At 45.8% G+C, this 18942-nt stretch overlaps 1 protein-coding gene across 1 annotated transcript; it reads right to left on the reverse strand.

Moving 5' to 3' along the window:
• Window positions 1-10760: 10760 nt before the first annotated feature.
• SP8 (Sp8 transcription factor) lies at window positions 10761-18918 on the reverse strand. Its single transcript, XM_021538052.3, has 2 exons — window positions 18657-18918; window positions 10761-17608 (listed from the first exon to the last, which is right to left on the reverse strand). The coding sequence occupies exons 1-2, from the start codon at window positions 18675-18677 to the stop codon at window positions 16130-16132; spliced, it is 1500 nt and encodes a 499-aa protein (XP_021393727.1). The 5' UTR covers window positions 18678-18918; the 3' UTR covers window positions 10761-16129.
• Window positions 18919-18942: the final 24 nt, after the last annotated feature.

The raw sequence follows: 18942 nt of genomic DNA on the forward strand, positions 1-18942 counted from the left end.
AAATTTTTACTGGTTTTATCAGTCCATTTTCAGCATGTAACAAACAACATTAAAGCAAAATGGTTCCCTTATGAGTTTCCTTCTGCTTATTTCCAGCAAGAAATATCTGTTCACTGGTTCTGATGAAGTATCCTACAGAGCCAAATGCCCAAAATAGGAAATCTCAACCCATAATAGAAGACTGCTTAATGTCTTAGAGATGCACACAATCCCACAGCTGCCAAGTATATACCAAAATATCAAAAATTGTTAATAAAACATGTGTCCTTGAAAAACTGGACAAATCACATGAAAAAATAGATTGTGTAAGTGCTTAAGTTTCAATCTTTTGTGATGCTAAATCCTTCAGTGCACCCAGTTCAATAAAGACCATTACTACAATTATTTGGAAAATGGTAGGGTTTTTGGTTTGCATTTATTATGTGACCCATAGAATTATTGAAGTTACATGGAGGAGGAAATGAGAGTGGTAAATGCTTTAATAATCAGTCATATTATGACTCAGTCATGGGTTAAGAAATTAGAAATACATTGTCAGATTTGTTGAAGTACTAGACATCTTTTAAAATTTTGAGTCTAAATAATCTGTGTATCTTTTTAATGTAGAATAATCTTAGCTGAAATACCTAAATATTGATAACTGAGGCACTTTTAAACATTCTATGCCAGACATGGTCCACTTCTGAGTTTAGGGTAGACATAGCTTGTAAAAACATTTACTGAAGTGTAACTAATTCACACTGTGGTGTACAAAGCCTAGAACAAACACAGCTCAATCTCACTTAAAGGATTTATTAGACTTGCAGGTGGAGCGTCTAAAGCAGACCTTCAACTTTCTCAGATGGAAATAGGTATCCAGTGCTGACAATTCCTAACCATCAGCAAGCTCTGCTTCACTCTCCTTGTTGAAAGGACTGCTTTGCCCTGATGTCTAACCTAAACCATCTTTGCTGTTCATCACCAGTTTCTGCTGGATATTTTCCAGCTGGCACACACCCTTCATGAAGTCTTTTGCCCAAAGCCAGGTTGCATGCCCTAGCTGAGGCATTTGCAGTGCAAGCAGAGCAGAAGGATTATTTGCCATGCTTTGTGATCTCTACTCCTGCCCAGTGTATGTCAGGAGGGTGTTTTGCAACAGCGTGACATTGTTGCAACTGCTGACTCCCTGCTGAGTTTAGTTCCTAGAACTTGTTCTTATTGAATATTGCCGTATTTTTTCAGACAATTTATCCAGTTAGTCAAGGCAATTTTGCATTCTAATCCTGTCCTCCGGCATCCAGTCTTTCCCAACTTGACATTTTCTGGAAATTTAATAAGCATGCTCTTCTTCCCATCTAGGTCATTAATGAAAATATTGAATATAACACAGCCAGGGCAAACTCTTGCAGAATTCCATTTACGCATCTGTTTGCATGAGGAATTCATGGCAGAGCAATCAGCAGAAGTTAGTAGGCAGATGCACCTAACTGTTACAATTATCTCTTCTTCTAAGTCAGCACACTTTGACTTGAATGCAAACAATTCAGATTCAAGCCGTACGGTTTAAAAATCCAAATATGATTGCATCTGCTCTTATCTGAGCAGTCTGTTTCACAAGGGACCCATTTCAAAGCTCATTATAGCTAATGAATGGCTTCTATAAATTTCAGTGGGCCATGAATCAGGGTTGAAAAAAGGCTAAACGTGATCCTTCACTGACACTAAAATGAAGTTTTGCAGAAGTCAGCATTTGATTTTTTAAAAAAATATTTTGATTAATTAAACTAACTAGTCAGCAAAACTGGTCAAAATTGATTTTTCTCAAACCTTGTATTTTCACCAAATGATCAAGGAATAAATTGAACACATTTCAAATATATTATGCAAACATCTAAGATAAATTATTAACCCACTCAAACTTAATTATCAAAAAAATATATCAGCATGAGCTGATGGTGGGCCTCATTGAAACAGATCTGTGAGTTCAGAGTCAGCCTCTTCTAGCTCTCACAGAGTTTGAAATATTAAATACAGATTAGAGTTTCCTACAGCCTCTGGTAATCAAATAATTTTGCAAATTTGTAGCTGATGGCTTATCTACATAGATTCAGAGATAGTGAACTCATTGTAGAGGACTGCTGTAATTACCCTCAAATTATGTACCAGGCAGTCCCTTAGTCTAATTTCTGCCTAGACTACATTTTATTTCCTTTAAAAAATAGAAGTAGCTAAAGAGTTAACAGTAGCAAGAATTTTACTGCAGTCTTTTTGATTATTCCAGAAAATTGTTATTTTAATTCCAAAGACTAGTTATCATCACAGTTAAAATTTTGCAGCCAGGAGTCTATACTTGGCTCATTTCATCTGAGTTCACACACAATAACACTTGAAGGATCACAAAACACTCCCTTTTATATTTCTGTTTTCCATACAAGTACTTCAGGTGTAACCCCTAATTCTCATCTTTCACTTGGTAGAAGTGAGTGTCCTTACAGCCTTTTTTATCCTGCCCCCACCTGTGGATCTTCACTAAATGCTCCTTACATTTCCCTGCATCATCCTTCAATCTGATTTCACCAGAAATTCTTCACCAGATTCTAGTGTTATCACTAAATTACAAGCTGAGAAAATCCCACAAGCTGTGTATCGTGAACAAGACAGTTTTTAAAAACAGCTTCATTTCAAACTAAGGCAGTGAGACCCTGGAACAATTTGCCCAGAAATGTTTTGGGTGCCCCATCCCTTGAGGTGTTCAAGGCCAGGTTAGAAGTGTCTTTGAGCCACCTGGTCTAGTGAGATGTGCCCTTGCCAGTGGCAGGGAGTTGGAACTAGATGATCTTTAATGTCCCTTGCAACACAAATCATTCTATGGTTCTGTGAATTAACACTGGATGTCTGCAACATTCGAATTCAAGTCCTCTGCCCTTACACACTGCAGGCAGGCATCATCATAGTTTTCTATGTTTTATATCCTGCTTTTTGGACTATCTTTAAAGATTCTTTCAGCTGCCCTTTTCTTTCCTGCCATATATCCAGCATGCATTTCTGCACCTAACCTTCCACACTGTCCTCTATGTGTTCTCTGCTCTCTGCATTTAATGATGAAGACCTGTTGCTTTCTGTTTGTGTGAGCTTGCTCAAACCAGGGTAGCAGCAAGAGAGCAGTCACTGATGAGCATAGGGCAGCCCACCAGACACTGAGCAGGAGACTATCCTAGAAAAAGTTGGAGTGACAAAACAAACCAACTGCAAACCAGACTTCTTTCAAGAGGGCAATGGGAGGGATGATGGAATAGAGGAAAAGGAGGACTATTGAGACACAGGCTAGAGTCTTGTCTTCAAAAAGACAGGTTGGCTAAAGATAAGCTTATTTCCCCTTTGTATTTTTTGCATCAAAACTTATTTCATCTTACTGTATTTCTTTTACTGCAAGAGAGTTATCTTTCTCTGAATTTCAATTATCTTGATTGTCTTCTTCAGGATGCCTCATGTGTCAGGTGTTCTGCTCATCCATCACTTTGCTATGGGAAGTGTTCCTCTTCTATGGGTGCAAAGTGAGAATGTCAGAAGGGGGTTGCTGCTTGTTTGCGTAACACTGAATATTTTCCATGTGTGACACAGTTTAGTAATTTGGTGGTCTATCTGGAAATATCTGATTTGTAGTTTGAAATCTGGAAAATCTTAAACCATGTAACAGCTTTGAACCTTCAGCTGGGACAGCCACTTATGTACCCTGCACAAAGATACTGCCGTTCACCTGGGCCCTCCACCCTCTTGTCCTGCTCACTTGTTTTGACTTGTTTTGGGTGCTTTAGGAAACAAATTGTGAATATGCCTATAGGGAAGGTGTTTGGGTTTTTTTGCAACACTCAAGTAGACACTTGCTGTGATAGAGTTACTGCCACATGAGCTTTGCCAGAGTCTAGCCTATCATCCTATGAAAACATACCATTTATCTTTCAGTAGACAGGACAAGTATTGACCTGAGCACACAGCACAGGAACTGCAATGCTTACTGAAGTTTTCATGCTAATGATAAATCTAATTAGGAATTTGTAAAAAGACCTTTTTTGTGTCAAAACTATAGGGAGGAAAAATTAATATATTCTTATAGACTTCACTTGTGATTTTTAGGTAGCTGCTTCAGCATCTGTTTTTCAGTTTTACTTTCAGGAAGAAAAAATTGGCAATTTTTTGTGGAAAGTGCTGTGAAAATGTGAAAACCTCAAAATGGTTTTGCAAACAAAGCAAAGTAAACCTGTCTTCTCATAAAATTTACTAGGCTGATAATTTGGTGAAGACAGAGTTTGCTTAATTCAGATTTTATTTTCATTACAACATAGTGTGAAACAATCCATTTCAGTCAAAAGGCATCGTTCCATGTTTTTTCATCTAAACCACCTTGAGATTTGATAGCTGCAATTCAGCCTAGGAAAGGAAGTCTTCCCAAGGCAACCACATGGAAGTGAAAATTGCCTCTGACAGAATTGTATTACAGGCACATTTGATGGTTATGCAACACACATGTGTGGCTGAGACCGCTCTCCCTCCCTCAGCGTGTCACATATTTGGCTAAGAGGAGCCACTTTATGCCTGGAGGCACAACTGCAGTGCCTGTTTGTGTGTCCAGCAGCACCACCCTTTGACATGTTCTTTGACTATGAGCAGTCATGGTCATCCACCAGCACCCTTTCCTCCTGCTGGTTTAACCAAGCCTCTGACTGTTCAGATTCACTCTGAGGGTCCTAATCCCCTGTCTTGGTAGAGTTCCACAGACAGGAGATTTTATATGTTTAGATATGTCACTTTGTAGTTGAATTTTGAAAGTACCCTGGGTATTCCAGTAGTTCATTTGAACTGCAGTATAACTTATGCACATCTCCACTTCTCTTCCACATAAATCTGTACTTTGTGCTGCTGCTTCCAAGTCTTCCAAGTCTTGGAAGAAATGTCAGAGCTGCTCCTTAACAGTAGAAAAGAATGTTTTTCAACTGTCCTAAATTCGTCCTAAACTTCCAGCCTCCCACAACTGCTCTAGTCCTGTGATACAAAATATCATCACAATAGAGGTTTTATACCCCCAGCTTCCCACAGGGAGGAATGAAACTGGTGCTGGTGGCAGGATTTGCAGTGTGTGAGGTGCCTTCCCATCAGATAAAAGTGAAATCTAAGGTCCTTATACTAAGGGAAAATCACTGACTTAAGTGTGTCAAACAAAACATATTCCAGAATTATTCCACATGCAAAACCAAGATGTAAGGCAGTATCTCTTAAGAAAAGTAATCTGCAACTCAGTGACTTTAGTTTGCAAGCCTATTTGTACCAGATTCTGAAGTGAATGGTCTTCTGTTAATTGATTAGTTTATAAGTCTGAGTTAAGTGTACTACAATTCCCTTCTGAATTTCCCTTATTAGAACAATCTATCCCATAGCCTTAGTTACACAGATCAGCTTTAACTAATGGAAAAGGTACTTGTCAAATATAAATGCAACCTCAAGAAAATGGGTTGTCTCTGGTCATACTAGTGACATATTCTTGTATTAGTCAAAAAATGTAAAGGTTATTCTGAGTTCATTAAATGCTGTTTGCCAGTGTGCACATATGAAAATAAATTTGTCTGGAGTCTGAATTTTCTTATAGAAATGATTCTCATGAAATCAAACCACCAATCTGCTTCTATACCTCTCAGTACAGGAACTCTTGTATCTGTTGGCTGGTTTGAGGTGCAATTAGCTTATTAAAAATGAAGAAAATAAGCAGTTTAAGTAGTGGAGTTTGTTCCTGTATCCCAGTTAAAGAGAAGGACAACCTCATGCCTTGTTACAATTTAAAGTATCTCTCCAGCCTGGCAGCTTTTTTTACTGCTCCCATTTCAGAAGAAGCTTTCATCAGCATTTACATCTCTGTTGAGATACAGATCTCTTTGTTCTTTGGCAGGAATACAAGAGAAACCACACATCATTTGATCTCTGGAGCAAATGCTTAGTTTTGTCAGTGTGCATTTAGCACTTAGACTGTTCCCTGGGACAAATGACTGAAATTCTGCTCACTTCTCAGCTTGGGCACCTCTGCTTTGACTACTTGGAAGTCCTGCCTTGCTGGGGCCCAGGCCACTGGTAAGTCACAGGAAAGGGAAACACACTGCTGTGACCTTCCTCTCATCATTCATTAAAAGCATTTTCCTGTAGTCGTGTGGGGAGCTAAATCCTGGTAGTGTACAGAGGGATCCTCAAAGCATATGAACAGGGTCAATCTCATAAGGGATGAGCAGGATAAGACACCAAAGTGGCTTTACAGAGCCTGGGAGCACGTAGGGACATCCACACCTAGGCATGCAGGGACCTGTACAGGAAGGTGCTTGCTGGGTTTGGCAGCAGCCAAGTGCTCGTGTTTTATTTCCTGATCCTGTCCTGTTCACTGGGTTTCATCGTGCCTCTTTTTTCCTTTTCAGAAAGGGAGAAAATTTCACCTACTTTCTCTGCTTCTCCCGTACTCTCTGGAAATGTAGATAATGCCTCAGAAAACAGAAATAACAGCCTAGAGAAACCCGTGCCATCGGGGCAAGACCACAGTAAGATCAGCCTTGAAACCCACCCATAACCAAGCTCCTTCCTTCTCCCATGCGCTTGTGTCCTAAAGGACATTATCATGAAGGCACAGCCTGGTGTGTTATTGACTCTTCAGCTCAGTCTTCACCCAGGCAAAGCCCCAGTAAAAATGGTGTTTCATGAGAATGAAAATTTGTCCAACACATACTAAACAGAGATTTTATCAGAGAAGTTATTGCAGCAGGGCTAGAAATGACAGCTGACAAAAAAAAAAAAAAAAAGTAAGAAAAGGATAGCAGGTTTAGTGAGATCATGGTGACTACTACAAACAGGGGAGATGTGGCTGTTATGTGCCAAAAATATCTCTAGTCGATGCAGCTTCTGATCTCTTCTGTGCCTGGAGACACACAATAAATTATACAAAAATATTTTCAACAGAACTTTTTTGAATTAAGTCTGACTTCAGAAGTGTATTTTTCTCTGCTATCAAATGACAAAATCCACATATGTAATTTTAAATTTATTGCAGTAGATGAAATGTGTGTTTGGCTCATAATCAGTAAGTACAATTCACCAACTATTTTACAAAAGGCTGAAATTTTTTCATTCGTATTTAGCTGCTGAATCCCCCTCTCGCTCCTTTACATGAAAAGAAGTGATGATGTGCACATTTTCTTGAGGTTTTGGGTCTCTTATAAAACTTCTGTTAATTCCCCCATAAGCATTTTGACAGCAGGTCAGCAATTATGAAACAAACATATCTTTCTGCCTTCAAATGACAAAATAAAAACAAAATAGATAAATTCTATCAGATAAAAAGACTTGTTAATTAAGATCATTAACAATGAAGGGTTTTTTTTTAGGGCTTTCATCGTTTATTAAATTTTGATTAAAAGATATTGAAAGTAAGTAGTCTAATCTGTAAAAAGTGTATTATCTCTAGAGGGTAACACAACTTCTCCATTTGTGCACAATCATTTTATATAATATTACTGACAACAGGAAATCATTGCTTGCTGTACATTTAAGATGGAAAAATACTGCATCAAGAAGAGGAAAATCTTTTGTTCTATGTATCTATATTTCAATTTTAATGTATATGTAGAAAAAAAATGTTTACACTCCCTCTCTGGTATGATGCTGAATGCAATGTACCTTGGAATATTTGCCTCACGATAGACTAAAGGATACATATGTGGAAACTTAGCATTTTAGAAGTCCATCGTCTTTCTTACCTGACTCATACAGTCAGAAAAACTTAATGTCTGACACAGCAAGTGAAAATTAGCAGGGCCTGACATGAATGTTAGCCAAGTTGTGATTTAATGTCTATAAAACACTGTGAACTCTTACATACTGTGTTTTGTAACTGAACTCATGTTTGGGTACTCAGTAGCTCTCCAGAACAGAAACAAGATCCATAGCATGACTTTGACATCAATTAAGCTTTTCTCATTTATGAGCAGAAACAGGTCAGACTGAATTTTTGGATTTCTGTGTCATAAAGGGAGAAGGACTAAGCAGAACTAAAAACAAATATATTGCAGTTACATTTTTAAGGATGTCTTTGATGAGAGCAATTCTTTCAGGATCCAAGTCTTTCAGAATTCAGAGTTTTGTAAGCTATTTTTTAATAAAGATATGCTGCTTGCATGTGTTTTCAATTCATTCTTTCTTTCATTCATTCATTCATGCATTCATTCATGCATTCATTCATTCATTCTTCTAAATACTCTGTGCTTGGCAAAACGGGATGTAAATTTAGTCTGCAGCTGTTCCCACAGGCGGTTGAGTTTAATTGAAAGTAGAAGTGATCCAGTGTCAAAGTGGGCATTAAAACAGAAGTCTACTGGAAATCTTGGGCTTGGTGCATGAGGCTGATAAACTCCCTGGCTGCTGAGCCAGGGCTGTGTCACTGTTTTTGTGAGTGACACCAGTGCTCTAGAGGGAAGGAGTCCTGCTCTGCACCCCTCTAAAAAGTGAGACCTGTGTTTGTCCTAACACAGAAGATGGCTGTGCAGATTTAGCAGTGTGCGCTGCATTCAGCACAATTGAAAACTGTGTTTGGCAAATGTTTTCTCCCTTTGGCTTTGTCTTTCCTATGTATATGGGTAAGCAAATTAAACCCCATTCTTAGTGTGGTAATGGTGAGACTATGCAAAGCAAAGCAAACACACACAGCAGACAGTGATGCTGGCTCTTACTGAAGTTCCAGGTACCAACCTATTACCAGGTAGGGATTTCCCCCTTGGGACAGCCTGTTTGCTTTGCCCACCTAAACCCTACATCAAATGTAGTACCTTTTGCTATTCAGCAATGCCAGTTTATATTTATTTCTGGAGAAACCAAAAATCACTATTGGCAAGTAATTATGGCTTGCCTCCTTTACCCTGAGGAAAGAGAGGTTCACAGAACTCACTTGGCAGCTCTGAGAAGGCAGTTGAGTGAAGTTTGGTGGTAATGTTTTTGCAAGATTTGCAAGGATAGGCAGCATCCTCACAACAGGTTGATTGCTGTAATGGAGAAGAAAATCTTCATACCTGCTGCCAGGCATCCATGTCTGATCTTCGAGTATGAGCATGAAAATACCTAAAAACAAAAATCACAAACAAACAAACAAACAAACAAACAAACACCACAAAACAAAACCAAAAGGAAAAATCCCAAACCTCTGAAAAGTAGGAGAGAAGGCGACTAAGGGGTTAAAATGTCGAGAGGTGTATAAGAAGGAACAGCTGGGCAAAGGGGGAAATCCCTGAAGTTCTGAGTGTTAAAGTATCTTCCTTCGAGTAGTTAAAAATCCGACTGCCTGCTCCTTGCAATCGGAGGCAGAGAAGCAGGCGGTGATATTACCTCAGCACCTTATTTGCAGGCTGAAGGGGTTTTCTTGGCCGGCCGCCTTTCCTGGGAGAGGACACCTTTGCCTGCTGTGCCCGTTCCGCTGCGCTGTCGTTGTGTCGCTCCGTCCCCCCGAGCCCCGGGAGCCGCCAGTGCCTCCCGCTAGTCCTTCCCAAACCGGGTGCTAACACGGTTGTAAGAGTTTAACAACACGCTATACATTTTGATTTAAAAACAAAAACAAAAACAAAAACAAAAACAAAAACAAAAACAAAAACAAAAACAAAAACAAAAACAAAAACAAAAACAAACAACAAACAACAAACAACAAACAACAAACAACAAACAACAAACAACAAACAACAAACAACCAAAAATGCTTTCTAAAACTAAACCCGGGAGCAGCGTTAATTAACTGTGGAGCAATTTTAATTATAAGGAACACGCTTTCTGCCTTTCACGCGCACAAGTGGATGAAAAGAACACCTGAGCTACCGTGAGAAACTAAATTTACAAAATATAGGAAAGTACTTTGGAGCGTCTCCTCGGGACAGAGTTTTCTGCAATAAACTCGAGGAAAAAAAAAAAAAAAAAGCCGTCTCCGAGATAGCCTTAAACTACATGAATAAGTTTAGCAACTCAGCCAAAACCTTTGACACCCTCTCACTTCCCCCTCCCAGCAGTTTTCAAAGAATTCGGGGATGAAATATCAAATAAATTCCCAATCCTTCCCTAGTGGCTGCTTTCGCATTTCCAGCGCCTCTTCATCCGAGACAGGACATCGTCCTGCTGCGGAGGGCATCCCCGGCCGCCCCGTTTCGAGCCGCTGTGTGGATGCTCGGCGGAGCCTGGGGGGCTGCAGGCACCTTCTCCATCTCACCTATTTCCAGGCGATTTCACAGAGATTCATTCTCCCATAAAGGCATGGAGCTGTTCATCTGCCCGCAAAAACGAATTCTGGACCGTTTGCTCTGCAAAAGAAATAAGCCCACCGACCTAAGGAGTGTCGCGATGTGTCCCTCGAGGCAAAGCAGGGCACCTTGTCCAGCGGGAGAGAACCGGCTGTGATTTGGAGTAAAACACGCTGAGTTTGAAGGACACGCCGGCGCCCGCTGCCAGAACGCGTGCGGCGCGGGCAGGGGCGGCCAGCCCCGGCCTCCCGCCGCTCCCACGGCGCCGCCCGGGTCAGCCCCGGAGCTCCGCCGGAGCTCCCCTCCGGCCAGCCCCGGCCTCCCGCCGCTCCCACCGGCGCCGTACGGGTCAGCCCCGGAGCTCCGCCGGAGCTCCCCTCCGGCCAGCCCCGCGCCACCCGCCGCTCCCACGGCGCCGCACGGGTCAGCCCCGGAGCTCCGCCGGAGCTCCCCTCCGGCCAGCCCCGCGTCCGCGGGGGTCCCGCTGCCGCCGGGGCGCACACACCGGGGGGCGCTGCGAGCCCGCGGCAGCTCCGGCCGCGCCGCCCCCGCTCCCCCGTGTGCGCGGGTGCGTCTGAAAGGGGAAGGGGGCCGTGGGGAGGCAGCTATCGCTCGAGAGAGAAGCAGCGCTGCAGCGATGGGGAGAAAGTCCGGGCGAGGTGCGGAGCCTTCTGCTCAGCAGCAACCGGGACGTCCGAACGGCTGGCTTGATTGCCAGCGGAAGGAGAGCTGGTGAGGCGTGGGAGAACAGCTTTGAGTGGCACAGGCACACACATGCACGTCCTCCCGTCTCAAGGGATGAGGACAGGCGTAAAGCAAAGTATGTTGCCGGCAATAATAATAATACTTAAAAAACATAAAAGTATTCTTTTCCTCGTCCCCGCAAAAGACATTTACACGGCTTGACATCGCCCCAGAAGCAAAAGCTGTTCTAAAGAAGCCTCCCGCCCAAGCATCTCTCTTTCCATAACAAGGGATGAACCCTCACATGCCTTCTTTCTGCGGCCCCGACACACAGGGCAGCCCCGAGGCTCCAGCCGGGAGCGGGGGCCGCTCCCAGCATCGCCTCCCTGGGGACACCAACTTTGCGCAAGCGTCGGGGCTCCCTGTCTGCTTTTTGCACTTTGCAGAGTAGTAAGTATCGCTCAGGCTGAAAAGCAGAATTCTCCGATTGCCAAGATCAAGATTACTCCACAGGAGGTTGGGCCATTATTCAGCTCCTCACCGGGTCTTGCAGGCAGTATAAATATGCTTCTTGAAAAATTGTGCCCTTCTCAAGAAGTAATACAGGATCCCAGTTTGTTTCGAAATCCACAAGTGTAAAATGGAATTACTCGGTATTTAAAGTGCCCCACTAAGGCTCCTATGCAGTTGCCATTATCCCCTATTTCCCTAATCCCTTTTTTAAAAAAAGTAATTCCAAGTGGCAGTTAGAAAACCATAGAACAGGAAACACAGTAATTGTCCTAAATAGCGCAGTTTTTCCTCAATACACAACTTCCTGATGTGCAACAATTTCTCCATACACTTTAGCAAAAGACAGACAGTTTGCTTAAAGTGATGCCACAACAAGTGGAAAGTGAAAAATTGGTGTTCTACATTTTAAAGCAGATATTGCAAAATGTGCTCTCCTCCATGGAATTGTTGAGGAACTTTTAATATATCTTTACGATTTAAAAAAAAAGTGTAATGGAGTCAGCTTAGAAAGAGACTCCGTTTATTCTAACATAAAGTTATTCTGATACAGCGAAAGAGTTTTGTCCTTTTATCATAAATCTGGTGAGAGCATGAGCAACTGCACACCTAATTTGCTCATACCTTTTCCCAGCTCCTCCTTCACCAAGATAGACCAGAGTTCACTTCACAGAATGTACCTGAAATGTGACAGGTTTTGGCAAGTGCATACTTACTTTCAGCCACTCGTACTGAAAGATTTGTTGGACTGCACCAAGTAGCCTTATTACATCACCTTTACAGCTGTGAATGTGTTGACGGCTGGATTAACCACCACATCCAAAAATAAAGCATTTGATATTTCAGTTCTTTTTTCTGCTTTCGCATTCCGAGACTGGAATCGAGGAGAAGTCAACATCTTTTGATCGCAGTTTCGTCTCATCAGGCACAGGCCGAGGGTAGCAGGAAAGGCACTACCAGCAGGCAGAAATGAAGTGGCATTTTACATCACTTCAGCTGCACACATCTCCTGTCACTTCTCTATTGAAAATTTAAACTGGAAAATTACAATAAAAAGCTGGAATAATGGGTAAAGCAGGACACGAAATTCGATAGACATTGCTACGAGCTTGAAGGGAAGCGACTTAAAAGGTCAGAGAGCAAACGGGAATGGCCACAATCATCTGAAGGCAGTTGGAAGGTAAGTTGATGGACACCGGTTTGACCTGCAGGTCAGCAAACTAGTTTAACTCTACCTTGATCTGCACAACGCAGAGACAAGTTCCCGGCTCCTATCAAGCAACTCAATGCCCTTATCTGGAAGGGTTTAGTAAAAGTAAATCCACTACAAAAAGGAGCTATTCAGCCTTCAAGTGCTGGGTTTTGCTGGTAAAAGAAAGGAAAAATATGTGTGTTCTCACACAGCCTGGACCCAAACTGGCAACTCCCAAACAGCAGCAGCACACGCTCCTTCCTGGGTGAAGGATGAGTTTTGCTGCTGACTCTATCCCACTGCCAGACAGTCCCGAGATGGAGCAATCAGTGCCCTAAAGAAACCCCCAAGCTCCTGGAGAACACCATTTTGATAGCGCTCTCTTTTCAGGTGGATATCAGAGAAGCAATATTAGAAGTTATTCTCTTCTCCATTACCCTTTTTACTAGATGCTCAGACCATTTAATCAGGACCAAAATTTCCAAGTAACATAACCACTGCCCCTCACTCCCACTGGGGAAATTCAGGTGCTGCTACACCACCCTATTTACATGGTATTAAAAAACAAAATCAGAACAAACTGTTGCTTTTTTTCAGTAGCAAACTTTTCAGGCCTCTCCTGGTTGCATTTGTAATGAAGAAAAATCTGAATGTATCTCAGGAGAAGTCAACCAGAACAACTCTTTTTGCTAGTGGTTGTTAATAGTCCTGCCTAACCCCTACACCGTGCAAAGAACCAAAATCTTGATTGCATCTGTAGTTGACAGGTCTGTGCTTTTTGCCCTGCAGTTTTGCCCTGTTGTTTAAGGTACTACTAACGTGTTTTACGTATGTGCAAAAAAGATCATTCTGCTATGCAGATTACATGCTCTAGCCCTAATTTTTCAGTACCCCAACAGTGAGCATCACCTCCCTAGGTAACACAAGATACCAGATTTCCAAACAGAAACAACACGGCCTCCACACGCTTCCCCACCCCCATCTCCCCACCCCCCAAACAAGGTGGCAAAAGAAAGTTTTAGGAGTTTGAGGGGTTTGTGGTTTGGTTTCAGTTTCGGTATGGTGTTTTGGGGGGTTTTGCCAAAACGCTAATCAAACGCACAATTGTGTTTTTATTGTTGTCCAGGGGGAGCTTGAGGAAAAGATTTAAAGGACACAGCAAGGGCGGCAGCGCTTGACCGGCTGGCTGACAGCACCCCGCAGCCCCTGAAATTGCCCAGATTCCCGGTCCTGTGGGGAAAACGCCCCCGAACAAGAAGGGAGTTTTCACACGCAACCGCGAAGTTTCCCAGCCCTGAGACCTGAAGAAGCTAGTGCTGGCTACGGCAATTAGCATCGCTCCCAGCCACAACCACCTCACCTCAAAACAAAAGCGGAGGACCACTTTTTCTTTTGTCTTTTAAAGCAATAATGACCCTCAGCATTTCAATATTAAATCTCCTTTCACAATGGATCTGGCGTGATGTGAAAAAAACATTTCAAGGAGGAGTTATATGCAAAGCAGCTTCTCAAACATACTCAGATTTGTGAGAGGCAGTGTAAAATTATTCTGATAAAAACAATTTTAAAAGGGCTAATGCCTTTCATTTAGTTTCCTCTGATGGTACACTTAAAAAAGCATGAAACCGAAAAACTTACCCATTTTAATGCCTTAAAGCTGCTCTCAGTATGTCCTAAAATTTACGCTCGTTGTATTTTTCTCTGTAACTCTAGAGAACAACTCATGCCACACGAGTTCAGAGTAAATCACTGACTGTAACGATGGGCTTAAATAAAGAAAAACAACTGGCTGACCTAAGATAGAATGATTTTCTGGAGTTTATTAATACCATTTAAAATATTACAGATAAAAATCAATTACATTTCATGCATTTAAAATGCAAATCTAAAATGTTCCAGCGAAGGGCTTTTCATTTCAATGTGAAATATCCAAATTATTTCAACATTACAATGAGACAATTAGTTTGCAGCATTGCAAACCGCTAATGTAGTGTCAGGAGTGTTTATTAACATTTATCAATATTATTTTCAGGAAATACACATAGGCCAACGTTAGTTCAGTTTCACTTGGACAGTTTATTTAATACATGGGTTGTGGCAAACCCACTTTATGAAATATAGGAGAACTCTCACCGTAACTATACCTGAACTGCCAGCAAATGCAAATAAGTACATGCTCCATTAAATTAAATGTCATTCAACATTTATCAAATATTGTTTGCTTAATTACAGTTGTATGCCTAGCTAAATTAATATTCAAGCAAAACCTATATCCTGAAGTGTGATTTGATGCACACTTCAAGCAAGGAGTCCAGAAAAAAAAAATGCAGTGAACCAGGACTGCAACAAGAATGTTTTCTCGTGACAGGAAAAGAAATAAAAATTTAAAAGGAAAAAAAAAAAGCTCAAGTGTATTTCAATATATTTTCAAATATTTACTGGAAGAAATGTACAAGAAAAATACTATACAAAATCGTCTCCTGGACAACTGCACCTCACACCGATATATTGGTGGAGTTTTATTTAATTGTTAGCTAATCTAGAACGATTTTCCAGTGGTACAAACCTATAGGTTCAGACGCATTTTACAAATATTTAATTTTTCTATTCCCCCCCCGGTCTCCCTTTTTTGGCATTGGAAATACATCTTCGCTTGAAACCCACGGTTCTTCTTCATCTGTCAGAAGTTAAAAAAAAATATACGACTTTCAACCTAATTATTTTCAACGTATTTCACGATTCTTGCTTAAACGAGAATTATACAAATATGCTGGCAAACGCAGTGAAATTCGGACTCGAGGAGGTAAACGATTTGTTTAAATTGAACAAAAAAAAAATAAAAAGGGGGGGGGGGGGTAGGGAAATAAGCACACTGCCGCTCCGGTCCCGGGAGCAGACGGGCTCCGAGCAGGTACCGGGATGAGAGCAGGTCCGAGTGTGAGCTCGGCTCTGCGGGGCACGGAGCGCGGCTGGCGGCGCTGCCGTCGGAGGCCCCGCCGCGGAGCAGCGCCGGCCCGCCCGCCCCGCCGGGGCACCGAGGATGTACCGACGACAGTGGCGGAGGGTGGGAGTACGGGACAGTTTCCAGCAGCAAAGCGAGAGGGGACGTGGGTGTTTTTTCCGCTCTAAAAGCAACACGAGGCCGGGGTGGGCGGGGGGGGGGGGTCTCAAGGCGAAGGGGAAAGGAGGCGGCGGCGGGGCCGCCCCATGGGGGTCGCAGCTCTCCGCCCTTGCCGAGCCTCTCCCCTGCCCCCTTGGCGGGGGTTGCGCGGCTCGGCCGCACCGCCAGCACCGTGCGGGGCTCCGGGAGGGCAGCGCAGCGGCCGCGAGGCTGAGCGCTGTTCTTGCGGAGCCGTGCCAGCTACTTACGTGTCCGCGTCCCCGCCGCAGGGCTGCGCGCTCGGGGGGCTGCGCGACCAGGAGGGCGGCGGGACTGGGGGGCGCGACGGCCCCGAGCCTCCGCCTGTCACTCCAGGCCGTTGCGGTGGCCGGGCTCGGGGGGCGGCAGCAGCTCCGGGGAATGGCAGGGCGGACTGCCGGCCGCGCTGTGCTCGCTGTCGGTGTCGCTGCCCTTCTTGCCGCCGGGGCCGGGGCCGCCGCCGGGGCCGCCGCCGCCGGGGCCCCCGGCGCCTCCGGGGCCGCTGTGGGTCTTGACGTGCTTGCTGAGGTGGTCGCTGCGCATGAAGCGCTTGTTGCAGACGGGGCAGGCGAAGCGCTTCTCGCCCGTGTGGGTCCGCAGGTGCCGCTGCAGCTCGTCGGAGCGGGTGAAGCGCTTGCCGCAGAAGAGCCAGTTGCAGACGAAGGGCCGCTCGCCCGTGTGCCAGCGCAGGTGCGCCTTCAGGTGCGAGGTTTTGCCGTAGACCTTGCCGCAGCCGGGGATGTGGCAGCTGTGCAGCCCCTTGCGGCGCAGGCTGGCCCCCGCCGGCCCCAGCCGCTCGGCCTCCTGGCAGTTGGGGCAGTCGCAGGTGGCGCGCCCCGAGTAGCGGCGGGCGGAGGAGCGCGGAGAAGCGGCCAGCGGCGCGGCGGGGCCGCCGCCCAGCATGGAGCCCCCGGCGCCGGCCAGCGGCGAGGGGGCCGAGTCCGGGTAGGAGCCGGGCAGCACCGGCTTAAATCCGTCCATGAGATGCTGCCCGGCGGGGCTGAGGAGGTGCGAGGAGGCGCCGCTGCTGAAGGCCGAGTGGCCCAAGCCCGAGTAATCCGAGTTATAGCCGCCCAGTGGCGAGTGGAGCGAGGTCTGGAGTCCGCCGGGCGCCGGGTGCAGCGAGCCGGGCAGCGCGGCCGCCCCGTTGGGGCTCTGCACGTCGATCCAGCCGGCGCCCACGTCCCACCAGCTGGAGGCGCCCGCTGAGCCAACCTCTCCGGCGCCGAGCCCCGGGTGCGAGGGCTTGAACCAGGACTCGTAGGGGTGCGCCATGCCCACCCGCGGGTAGATGCCCTGCAGCCCCTCCACCGACGTGTGCACCTTGGAGATGAAGACGGGCTGGTGCGCCGCCGCCTCCTGTCCTGCCGCCCCACCGCCGCCGCCGCCGCCGCCGCCGCCGCCACCGGCGCTGCCCGGCGCCTGGAAGACGGAGTAGTCGTTGGCGAAGGGGGAGCTGGCGGCCGCCGCGCTGCTGGAAGTGAGGGAGAAGGCGCTGGAGCCCGGCGAGCCGCCGCAGCTGAACGAGTCCGAGACGAGGGCGGCCGCCGCCGCCGCCGCCGCTGCCGCCGCCGCCGAGGAGCCGTTCCGCGCCGCGCCCGCCACGCCGAAGCCCGGGAGGCCGGAGCCCACGGCGCCGCAGCTGCCCGCCGAGGCTGAGGAGGAGGAGCGTTTCCAGGGGTGGAAGCCTTTGCCGAAGGAGGACGTGCTGTCCGAAAGGGCGGACGGCGAGGGGCTGGGGCTGCCGATCTTGTTGCAGGTCGCGGCGAGCATGGCCAGCGGCGTGGAGCCTACCCGCGGTTCCTCCTGCAGGCACAGAGGGGAGAGGGCCGTCCCGCCGGCGTCAGGGATGGAGCGGCCCCGCGCCGCCGCCCCGCGCCCCGCGCTCCGCGCCCGGCCCCGCTCCGCTCCGCCGCCCGGCCCCGGGCGCAAAGTTTCGCGACTCCCGCGGGAGGATCCCTTCCCTGGGGCCGGCACCGCAGTTCTGCCTCCAAACGCCTACCGGGACTTTTTTTCACTGTCTAACTCCCCTCCCCCGAAGGAGCTCAGGAAGAGTTAAAAAAGGGGGAGAAAAAAAGAGAGGGGGAAAAAGTTGCGTCTGTTACCGTTGCTTTAAAGATGCCCCCGGCACGGCGGCAGCTACGTTTCAACCTGCTCTCTTTCCCCGGGACGTGGCCGGTCCCCGTCCCTCAGGCCAGTAAGGCTGCTTTCTTAAATATAGGATCGCAGGTCTATCAAATTACTACTTTTTTTTTTTTTTAAAAGCGTCCTTTAAATCAGCCTAATTTACGTAGCAACGATAATGAAATACATATATAAATTTAACATATGTAAATATGGATGCATACACGAGTTGAACGTACCTGCTAGACACGGTGGGTTGTGTTATTTTAAAGGGAAATAAAAAGCCACAATCTGTTGCGAATTTTATAAAAAAATTGCACGCAAAAAAACCCGATAGTGCTGGGTTTGGGATTATATTTTTTGTTGTTTGTTGTTATTTTTTTCTTCCAGCAGTCACATGTAAAGAAGAAAAGCCACTTCTTCTGGGGCACAGGAACAGCACAGCCCAGGCGCTGTAGGTTGTTTCTACAAATGCCCTTAAAACCTTTTCTTGCTCACTGAAAAGTGACTCTGCCCCCTTTTCCCCCTCTCACTCTTTCTTTTCTCCTAAATTCACTTGTACTTAAGCTAGAAAAAAAAAAAAAAAAAAAAAAAAAAAAAAAAAAAAAACACCAGGCTGAATAGAGGAGACTGATAGCCCCGGTCAAGACAGGGGTTATTTTAACCCCCTCCAATCGACAATAAAAAGAAACCAATTAAACCAGCAAGAGAAAAAAATCCTTAGACTCACCCCTAGAAGTGAAGTTGCCATCACACAAAAGTGCCCTCCTCTCAGAGGATCTTTTTTATATTGATAAATCAGAGGCAGTGTTTTTTTTAGAGGTGTGCAATACAATGATCAGTTCCGCCCATTCCACCACAATTGTAGCTCCCTCGCCGGCTTTGAAGTGCCGCTGAGCCACCGCCAGCCAATCCCCGCCACCGCCGCCTCGCTCGCCGACGTGCCTGCGTGAAGTCAGCAGCGCCGTCGAGCCCGGCCGCCGAGCCCCGCCGAGCCCCGCCGAGCCCCGCCGAGC

Source organism: Lonchura striata, chromosome 2 (genome assembly GCF_050655825.1).
Source record: "Lonchura striata isolate lonStrDom1 chromosome 2, ASM5065582v1, whole genome shotgun sequence".
NCBI classification, from domain to species: domain Eukaryota; kingdom Metazoa; phylum Chordata; class Aves; order Passeriformes; family Estrildidae; genus Lonchura; species Lonchura striata.

Coding starts and splice junctions, on each gene's coding strand:
- SP8 (XM_021538052.3), bottom strand. CDS start 18,677: ATGGCAACTTCACTTCTAGGG. Junction 17,609..18,656: donor TGGCAACTTCACTTCTAGGG/GTGAGTCTAAGG, acceptor CTGTGCCTGCAG/GAGGAACCGCGGGTAGGCTC.